Raw genomic sequence first — 11,344 nt, forward strand, 5'->3', positions numbered from 1 at the left:
GGGGGGGGCGCGGGCCCGCCCCCCGGGGGGGGGCGGGGGTGGTGGCGGTGCCGGGAGCGCATCCGGTGCTGGCGCAACCGGTTCCGGACAGGATTGGCGAAGGCTAGTGGGCAGCATCAGGCGCAAAGTGCGCCGGAAGACCGGTCAGGGCAGCGCCAGCATCTCCGAGGCCGCGCTGCACGAAACCAACCGCAACCAGGATGACTTTCTCAAGGCCACCATGAGAATCTTTCTGGTGGTGTCGCCACCGATGGGACGAGTTCAGGTATCGTAACCATCGATCTTCTGACCAATTGGATTTTGCGAGTGTGTGAGGAGGGAAAGTTTTCTTTAGAGAGTTGAATGGAGTTGCAGGAATTTTTAGTTTGATGGATTTTTATCAAGGAAAGGGAGATGTTTGGGTTGGACAATTATGTATTTGGAATAGGGGACGTCTCATTGAAGTTGACGAGCTTAAAATAAATGTATACCGAGATCAACGTACTGATTAATTTTTCTCGACACGAATGACAAAGATCGGCCCCTATTCTGAATAATTACACGGAATTATTAAGGAATTATAAGGAAACATGAGGTACAAGGTTTCTTGAGTTTGGAATGGTACATTCGAAACATTCTTAACAAGTCCACTGTCCTGTGAGTCATTTGTTTATCCTTGCTTATACCTGTGTAATTGAATTACAAAATTGACAAAAAGCCAAGAAGAATTGACTGCGGAGAGGTTCACGTTTAAAAGTCCTTAATTTCTTTTCTCCGCTTAATGAAAAATACCGGCACATCGTACAAGCAATAGAGAAAGGTGGATTTCACTGAGCATTTTATCCCTGCGCGCGACGTACAAATGGTGATCGCTTAAAGCTCCCGGACAGTGAACGTGTTAAAACGACACTTCTCTTCAGAGTTGCTACAGTCACGAAGAATAGCCCTAAATCCTACTCTTTCCCTTTCTCTCTCTCTCTCTCTCTCTCTCTCTCTCTCTCTCTCTGTATTTTTCTCTCTCTCTCTCTCTCTCTCTCTCTCTCTCTCTCTCTCTCTCTCTCTCTCTCTCTCTCTCTCTCTCTCTCTCTCTCTCTCTCTCTCTCTCTCTCTCTCTCTCTCTCTCTCTCTCTCTCTCTCTCTCTCTCTCTCTCTCTCTCTCTCTCTCTCTCTCTCTCTCTCTCTCTCTCTCTCTCTCTCTCTCTCTCTCTCTCTCTCTCTCTCTCTCTCTCTCTCTCTCTCTCTCTCTCTCTCTCTCTCTCTCTCTCTCTCTCTCTCTCTCTCTCTCTCTCTCTCTCTCTCTCTCTCTCTCTCTCTCTCTCTCTCTCTCTCTCTCTCTCTCTCTCTCTCTCTCTCTCTCTCTCTCTCTCTCTCTCTCTCTCTCTCTCTCTCTCTCTCTCTCTCTCTCTCTCTCTCTCTCTCTCTCTCTCTCTCTCTCTCTCTCTCTCTCTCTCTCTGTATTTTTGCGCGATATTGAACGTAGTTGGCGTACTTTCAGCGCCATCACGAGTCACGTCGCCAGCGGCGGTGCTCAGATAAAGTCGAAACGCGGAATTTAATAATACCGCTGGATATTAATTCGTTACGCCGCCGGTTATTAGCAGATAAAGCGTTACCAGCTGGCACGCGCGTTCCGACCCGAAATAGACGGTATGAAAGCTAAGGATTCTCGAAACTTTCCGCGGTAGTGATCCAACTGACGACCTAGTTTCGCGCGAGCCGCACGGAAGTCTGCCCACTTCCACCTGATTAGTGGCAGAGATAATTGCCTTGAGAAATCGTGATCGAAATGGGACCGTTTTTCGATCGAGCCCGCGACTCGAACAGCCATAAACTCATCGACCGCCTCGTTAATCGTTCGAATCCATTATCAGAACCGTAATCGAGTTCCTCCCGTTTCCTTATACAACGTGCAAGCACGAAGATCCGGCATGAGTAGCAATAGAACAAAGATTACAGTGTGTGCCATTACAGCTTTCGGATCGTAGTGCTTGAAAAAGCCATTTGAAAGTTACACGAAAATGGCTGATAAGGACTGGTTATAAAAGAGCAAACAGTCTGAAGATATTAGCTTCAATTTGTTCTACCACGTAGTAGGTTGATTTTGTAGAATTGGTACGCAGCTTTTGGTTATACGTGTGACATCGATCTGAACGTAAAAGGCAAAATGCACTACAAGAATATACCTATATTAAATAGACGATAAGTAGAGTTTTGTTGATTTTCCATTATTCATGTCGTTTTATATTGAAATAGAGGAATTTTATGATGGCATCGGAGAAAAACTGACGAAAGAACTTATCAGGTTACAAATTTACATGAATATCCGCAGACTAGAAGGGAAGATCGGATCCTCAGTGAACGCGTTAATCGTGTCAGACTAGAAAATCAGCAGCACGCGGATAACAACACTGTTGCTTACGGTATAACCTATCCCAGGGATAAAGCATCCAGTAAGATCGATGGTACGTAGAACCAGGTGCTCCTCGCTGTTCATTTCAAGAATATCGAAAGGAATATTTTACCACGGCGTTAACATAAACAAAACAGTCTCCATACATTTTTTACGACTATGTTGTAGAGTGTTACGAAACAATTTGATGTATCGTATCATCATCACGATGCTACTCGTGGCATGTATAAAGTAGTGTCGCGAAGCAATTTCAAGCAGCCGCAACTATGTATGTTGAAATTTCAAAGCTCTCCGACTCGTTCTTCAACGTTACAACGATATCTTAATGCTTCACGCGACACTTCGAAACTTACTGAAGTAATTTTCCAACCTTTTTTTTTTGGTGAAATTTATTCACAGTTTTTAGAATTTATAACCTAAGTTCTTTGCCTTTAAGAAGTTCCCTTGCCAGCGTCGTTTCTCATCGAAATCGCTTTCCACCATTTCACGAGACACTTCACGGACTCGTAGCTGAATCGTAAAGTACATCGATCGTTATCCAAACGATTTACAAGTTTCTAGCTGAGAAAAGCGATTATCCACATAACGAACAATTAGAACGTTATCGAGGTGTTTAGTTGAGAGGCGTGTAATTGAGTAAACAGGATCGGTATCGAGCAGGTGGTACACCGTAGATTGAAGATCTGAAAACCGTTTATCCATTACTCGAATTGATCGACCTGTCGATTAGAATATCCGCGTCGGAAATACCGAGCAACAAAGATTATCCTTATCCACGTTTATTATTTTCATCCCTTTAAAGAATCCCCTTTTGCTCAGAGAATTCACGAAAACGAATAAAAGTTCCAAGAATGAACGTTATTTGTCTTCGAATACATCACGCGTTGTGTCCGGGTAATAGGTGCGTCATCAATCATTCCGATTCTGAATTTATTTCGGGAAATGATCACTTCAACGTCATGGAAAATTGTAGGCATCTATCGCGTTAAGTCTCAAGAGGGGACGACAACGTCCCCTCTTGAGATTTTACTTCTTATTTGTTGCTTTTCACTTTTGTTTCTTCCTTCTAAGTTCAATTTTACAGGCAGTAAATCACATATGAAAGTATCCGAACATTTGTACATACCTTTTATGAACATATTATATGTGTTTGTATTTGTATTATTTGTTGCACGTATTCAAATACTTTCGTGAGTCAGTGTATTATAATCATATCGTGTTACAGTAAAGTATTGTTCGAATAACTTCCTCGACAAATATTTAAACAAACTTCCGAGTATGTACGTACAATTATTAATAAGCGAAGTGACTCGTCAATGGTACAATTCCCTTGGTCCAAATCCATACAGCCGTTATCGATTCCAAGTGAAAAATGAATGAGACAGGTGATATGAGCTGCGGTCCTTCGCTGAATACGACGATGATCGTTTATCGGTTTGTACAAAGTTGCAAAGTGAAGGTGTAAACTAAAATTTTTAACTATGATTTATCGCGTTTCGAGCGGAAACCGAAGATGGTGTATACGAGTACATTAAAAACACACCGATCTATAAGTCACTGTCAAACGTTATCGGGTTCTTTGCACACACCGTTGAATTTTTTATACGCTCTATACAGGAAACTTTGACTTTATTCAATTCTAACAGACGCATTAAAAATCCATCCATAGAAGTAAGCTCCCCCTTCAGAAAAGGGCAAATCGCACAATCCCTGCTATTGACGCATACGTCGCCTTCTCATAATTATTTAAATCATACTCGACAAATCCTCTGGTAATAACTAGAGACAACCGCCTTTTCGTTTCTTGTTCGTTCTAATAAAAAGATTTAAAAATATAAAGAAAATTACAATGCTATTAGATGTTTCACTTTGGCAACATGTTCAGAATTTTCATTTCGAAGTTTTGTAAAATCTATCGACAGAAATATCCGATTTACCTACCGTCGGACGCAACGATGACTCGTTCCACTTGGGATTATCTTCATCGTGTATCGAAATTACTGTCGGTTGGCTAGCATAATCGTCTCGATTGCATCGCGGAGCATGTACCAAAACGTTGCGTCAGCCGTGAAATTCTCGAACGAGTATTCGCGTATTGCCCCGTTCGCAATAAACCATCCACCACCGACAAACAGTTGAAAGAATTATTACCCCTGGCCCGGCACTTAACGTTCCTAATGCGCCAATGAAATTCCAAATTACATAACCGATGGAGCTGCTCTTTGTGGCATAAAGAAAATTTATGGAGTCGTCTCTGCGATTATGACCGGCCGTTTTATGCGCTCCAGAAGAAGCCTCCGCTCAAGGCAGCTCCCTCACCCCGCGTCGAAACACTTTATAGCCAAGCACCAGCTGCGCCGGATGTACGCTGAACTTGGCTAATTCCTATTATCATTGGCTCCCTCGGTTTCCATGATTCCCGAGGATCGACCATAAGCGAACCTATAGTTTGCGTAGTACACAAGTACATATTGGTCGTTGGTTTCCCTCGCACTCGAGATTGCCATGTTCTCTGTATTGATTCCGCCGTCGACGTGGTTCCTTTTATTTCAATTCCCGTCCTTTATCCCGAGCTTTTGTGAACTTTTATAGTAATCAAAATACCGTCAACGGTATAGCTAGAGCTACCTACCTCTTTGTCGCGAGCAAATACGTATTTGCTGGACGTTGTTATTTAATTACGGTTTAATATTGTCTTTAATCCGAATCCGATTTCGATATGTAAAATGACGTTTATAGCGTTCACGGCCGCTTGGTTTTAAACAATCGAGCGTCCGATTTCATTCAATGAAAGCACGTTTCAACCGTACGGAAGGAGTTCTGAAAATTCGCGCGGGCGATGATTCTGCAATACGGGATAGGAAACATGGGTGATGTCGTGACACCACGGGGATGAGTAATTTTCGGTTGGATGCGTTTGAGAACATGATACCGGGAATCGGCTATAGTTAGAATTCCTGGACGTATATCTGTATTTACAAGAAACGAGGCTGCAATGCAAATATCCAACTAAACTAATTTCACCCTAAGCGAAACTTATCCCGTCTGCGAAATTATTTCTCTTTTCTCGCCACGGATTTCTAACGCGACCAACGACGAGGACATGAGATTTATTAACACCGAAGTCACTTCGATCCAGCTTTAATTAAAGACCAAGTGCGTCTTGGTAAAATAATTGATCTCTTAATTACCATAATTGCATGTTCTGCCCTGACGTTTCTACGCGTAAGCTAGATGGCCATTAGAGTTTACGTCTCGCTATATTCAATCTATTTCTAAAATATATTTCCAGGACAACGTGTGTTTTTTGATAAATTACCAATTATCTCTTCTTACCAATGGTCATTCGAATAAATGCGATTCGAATAAATGATTCGAATAAATTCAATTCGAATTCTAGGATTTATCAAATGAGTCGTATCATATTTTCTACAATTATCTGTCATTATATGAGTCATGGATAGAGATGTGTATTATAAAGGAAATTCTTCTATTAGGAAAACAGTCTTTAGTATCAAATAAGAAAAATAAGATTATCTTTGACTTCAGAATTAAATCTATCGAGTGAGTTAATGACAAATGATAGTGTACACGCAGTAATTATACTAGATTAACAGATATAATTTCAAACGAAATTGACCACTTTTGGAATTCTTAACGTATTCCCCTTTCCTTTTTTTCTTTGAGCAACCACACCACGCCATTTATATGCACTGAAAAGCGCCCTTTGTCTCTTTCGCTTTTGCCGTGCCATTTTCCGAGCGACTATACCCGGTTCGTTTCCTATCTTACAGCCGTTTAAAATTACGGTACTATATAATGAATAACTCTATCATCTAAAACAGACCTCAAACAGGTTCATCGATATATTAAAATACAAACTATAACTGCAAACGTATCTGATAGTTCTGACATCTGAGAATTCTCCTCGGGTATAATTTTATCAAAACACTCCAGTTTCTGATATTTTAACTCTACGAAACTCCATCGTGAACGATATTACTAACGAAATACATCGCTCAGTCAACTGTCACGATCAAAACAAGGAGGCAGAAGAGAAGAGGGAAATCCCGAAATAAACTTAAACAAGACTATCTTCGAAATAACGAATTTGGTAAGCGATCCACTTCGATAACCACGGATTTCTCGAGTGGACAGTAGCAAAGGGTCGTGAAAAGTCGGTTCGATAAACAGTGACCGCAGGAAACAGATTGAAATTCCGACAGAGTCGCGCTTATGAATCATTCATTCCGTTGGGCGATCGTGGCTCGCGTAGGCGTCGGTATTTATCCCTGAAATCGATCAGAGAGAAAATCGACGATGCCGAGGTTGGAAAGGATCAAAAGGATTTCAATAGCGGCAGCAAGGAGGATCCGAACTCGCTCATTTCGGTTATGAAGTCTCCGAAGGAACGATGCCAGGGATAATCTTTGGCTGGGTTCCAACCATCTTGAGCATCGACGAAAGCACTGCCAGCTTCTCCCGTCGTGGCTTCCAGACTGCCTCTCCATCGGTGTCAAACCTTATCGGCCGTGCCAGCGTACTTTTCTACGCCCCTGAGGAAATACTTCACTACTGTCGAAAGATATCAGATACGTGTACCTAACGGCCATACGTTTCAGATTTAGTATAGGAAATGGATACGAACGTGTTATCATAGAAATGATTCTTGCACGTTGAACGATATTCGAATTCATAGGATTTCATACCGATTCGATGATCTGAAATCAGTTAAAGCTTTAGATGAATATTTTGAAATCTCAAATTATGCGTCGCATAATACGTTTCAAAGATTCGAAGTGAAGATACGAAGGTTAACTTCATTTTTCCGATAAAGATATCCATTAAGAAATGGATACTCTCTTTGATTCTCCATATAAAAATATCAAAGTATTTGTATCTCGAAAACGTTAATATAAAGGATCCTTTGACTTCCTGCTCCTAAAGTTTAGCGTATATCTTAATGTCCTCTTTGATTCTGTATAAAGGAAAAAAGAGGAATATCAAAGTACCCATACCCTCGTGTGCCTCAAAAATATTAATTTAGAAGTTTAAGTTTAAAAAAATTCGGCATACGGTAGACAAGAACAGATGCAAAGTAGTACTCGAGTATAACTTTATTTTTTCGCGTGTACATTGAAATTTTCGAAATTCAGAATGATTGCACGGTAAGTCTTTGAGCGAAAGGATAAAAATCCGAAGTACGGGTACAAAGAACGAAAATGTGCATCAAAGTATTTATTGATCAACGCTGAAAACACTGCAAATGAAAGAGGAACAACAAGAACCGGCTGATTAAGCGAAATTCGACTGTTCCGCCAAGCGGCGGCTTCCTACTTTAAATGCATTCAGGTTACTGGCACTATACGTCCACTACGAAGGCAACGTGTAACTGAATTTTCAATTAGAGTGTACGTGAACGGCAATGAAAATGATCCCATAAAACATGAGCCGATCGTACGAAACCGACGAGAACCGCAGGTATCGAAACTACAGGCTGGTTCTTTGAAATTTCATGATCTCGTCGCTCAGTATTTCTACGGTTCGCCTTTTAATAACTCGAAGACAATATAGGCGAGCCACGATGTATCGATAATCCAATTCCCAATGTCCACATAGATCGTGCTCGCGTATAAGGTAGCGACGAAATATCGGCACGATTTAGGGAAGTCATTATCGGCGTATACAGCGTTTTAATGCGATTTCACCGTAGCCTGCGCGACAACCTCGCGAACGAATTCGTAGCGCGGCGGCCGTCATTGATTAAATCGCCGTGAAATAATTCGCCGTTGTTCCTCATGATATCAAATCGAAACGGCGTGTCCTGTTTCGGTTTCGAGGAAGCGATTCTACTCCGCCATCGGCCGTGTAATTGTCCCGAGTCTCGTGGGTGGCCATTCTCCGAAAGACAATGCGGGAACGTGCGGGGATTCGCTGGGATTAATCGATTAATTACTCTACAACCTCCTACAGCTGATCTCAATATAGAATAGAGTTGGTTGCGACTTCTTGCCATTTCCTGTGATTTATTTTACATTTCATTCTGTACGCACAGTGCTTCAAAGAGCTTATTGCCTATTTACTATGGAATTTACAATGGAATATATTTATTTATTTACTATAGAAAATTATCTCACGTATATATCGCGTTTGTAAAGTTTTTGCTATAAGGAAGCTTATTTTTCAATCCTTTGTTGTATATATAAATATTATATAAATATAAATGTAATATAAATGTGTGTATGTGTGTGTGTTGTGTGTGTGTAGGTGGGTTATTACAACCATCCAACAAGACAGTCCCGTAAATTCATTTAGACAATTGCACGTAATTACCGCTATTAATTAAACAGCGAGCGTTGCCTGGGATTGCGCGTTAATTAATGTTCTACACGGTGTTTCGTCGCAGGTGCGCAACTTTGATATCGTAACATACGACATAACTATTTAATTCATTCTGCGTTTATGTAAAATTCATAAAATTCATATCACGATCCTATCCTTCAACCCTTTGTAACAGAATTTCGGAAGGAATCAAATGCCAAAAAGATCGCGCGCAAGGAATTTTCACTGCAATTTCGTGGCTATCGATAATTTTGTGGAACAATCGTTTGCGAATTTGCGGTATAGAGAAAGCGGACACCTAACCACAAACTGCGCTTCGCAGCTGTCTCTCTCGAGCGATCTTTTATTTTCAACTCCGCCATTCGGCGAAGGTTTGCGTTTCTATTGGCGTCGATTGACGTACTCGTTAAATCTCGCTTTAATGCCACTCTCGTATCCGAAATTTTCAACGGGACCCGAGTTTCACAATCGAATCGTGTTGAGCTTCCCGATGCGAGAAGTATCGGAATCGAATAATTTTGAAATCATAGTCGAATATCACTGCTGGAAAGAAACTTTGCTAACTCCCCATGGCATTGAAAGTTGAAAAAGGCCGATCTCTTATATAGCCGCGCTCTCGGCTACTTGAAATGGCCATCGAGGTATTTAAGAACGAAAGAAAACTTTGTTATTCGAGAAGAAAAGTTGCCTGGAACATTCTTCGCATGAAAAACTTAGATCGATGTTAGCCGCCTGCGGGAAATCAATTAACACGAGATCCAATAAACTTTCTCAAGATTCTCCAATATATCCTATAAAGCTGTACATCCCTCCTCTTTTTACCTTTCCTTTTCATTTATAGCATAAATAAGTATACACCTAAATTCGTGGTAGAAAAAAAAAGAAACGTCGAAAACTCTATCTGGGGAGATTCTATCACAGACAAGTTTGGAAACTCGATTTTCTCAGAAACGAGGCCTCCGTCGTAGTTTCATTATCCCCGGCTCTCTACTTATTTTAAGTGATAGAATCTGCCATAGAGTTTCTGACTTTGCTCGTACCGCGAATTCAGGATCACGGGGTATTTTAATCGTCGGCAGCTATAATGTTAAATAGCTGTAGCTGGAAGTCGTTAAACGATAAGAGCGTAGCCTCTATGAATATTTACCGTCGGTCGGTTCTATATCAGGCTCGCGATCTACCCACTTCTTCCAGCGATCCATCGGTCTCTCGGGAAATATTTAGCGACGAAAGTTTCAAATTCCTGGCGGAGTCGATAATTCTTAAACGGCAGGCAGTGTTGGCCGGTTACAAGGTGTTACAAGGCAGTCTTGAATCGTGGCCAAGTATCATTAATCAAAGGCGTCAGCTACTTCGTTATTCGCCGGAACTTGAGCCAGGAAGGTGTCGATGAAAGCCACCTAACTCGATCATCGATCGGCTGAATTCAACGAATCGAAGAAAAAATCTGTTCTTCCGAAAGGCATCGGCGTGCCACCATGGGATGAAACAGTAGATCTGAAATATAAAATCTTAGCTTCGGGAAGTCATATTCATATTCATATTCAGAATTTCAGAGAAATATCGGTTTGCTCGCGATTAATTGTCGAGCGAAATCAAGTTCGTTTATTGTTTCGCGCAACTTTCTGCTCGATTTGTTATGACACGAGGAGGTGGATGCCGGAAATAGGAAGGGGAATGAGAATAAATTCGGTCAAGGGTGGCCTTATTGCCTATGCCGTAGAAGAGGACAAGCACAGGGAAGGTCTCTCCGAGGAAACATCGATATGAATCGTTTTTGCGAAACAACCGAGTCGCTCGAGGGGAAAGCTCAATGTATTGAGCAAATGTTCCTCGACGGATCGAGCAGGTACGTCGGTTTGAACATTTGACGTGTAGCTTTCATTGGAGAAAGTTCGACAGATTTCAGCAACGAGAACAATCAGAAATAGTCGATCGCGAGCTTTATTTAACGAGACGACCTCTGCCAGACGATGCTGTTCGGAAAAATTTTTGTATTTGCATCCTCGAAGTACGTACACTCGAGAATTTAAAAATTGCCACGATGAATCAGATTTCTGAATATTTTTATGAACATGGTATAGTATCTCACGAAAGCGTTCGAACGTGAGATCTTCGCAAATCTCAAGAGGATTATCAACGTTTTGCTTTACGTTCGAAAGCAAAAGGCATTATTTACCACCGAGAATATTTCCAATACTATCTTCAAAGAATATTTCAGAGAATTATATCGTTGTTTGAAAACGTATCGTAGAAATCTAGAAGTATTCATTTTAATATATTCGATACGCGCATATCAATTTGAAGCATCGTTTTAAATACAGCATATAGCGCGAAAACGATTTGTACAAGCAGCTCATCAATTATTGTAAAATGCATCATAGAAATTTAGAGATATCCATTCAAAGACAATCAATATGTATATCTGAATTTGGAGTATCGTTTTAAAAACAACAATCTGCAAAGCAATCTGCATAAGCACTTTTGCGTGGATATCGACTTGCAAACGAGATACTTCTGCAGAGCTTCGAAATATGAACATTTATGCAGCACTGTTCGTTATCGACGTTGTCCGAGCGACGATTGTTTCTTTTTTTTTTTTTTTTTTTTTGG

At 41.1% G+C, this 11,344-nt stretch overlaps 1 protein-coding gene across 14 annotated transcripts in view; it reads left to right on the forward strand.

Moving 5' to 3' along the window:
• Positions 1–11,344, forward strand: part of LOC100747857 (pleckstrin homology domain-containing family G member 5) — an 84,868-nt gene that overhangs the window by 36,476 nt on the left and 37,048 nt on the right. Inside the window, exon 1 of one of the 14 annotated variants that reach the window (XM_033322831.1) lies at positions 9–265. The exons of the other annotated variants lie outside the window; for them this stretch is intronic. Within the exon in view, the coding sequence (XP_033178722.1) occupies positions 221–265 (45 nt within the window). The 5' untranslated portion in view covers positions 9–220. Of the gene's footprint in view, positions 1–8; positions 266–11,344 lie in introns of those variants that run through there. 14 annotated transcript variants of the gene reach the window in all.

The sequence above is a fragment of the Bombus impatiens genome, unplaced genomic scaffold, assembly GCF_000188095.3.
Source record: "Bombus impatiens unplaced genomic scaffold, BIMP_2.2 scf_0672, whole genome shotgun sequence".
NCBI lineage: Eukaryota > Metazoa > Arthropoda > Insecta > Hymenoptera > Apidae > Bombus > Bombus impatiens.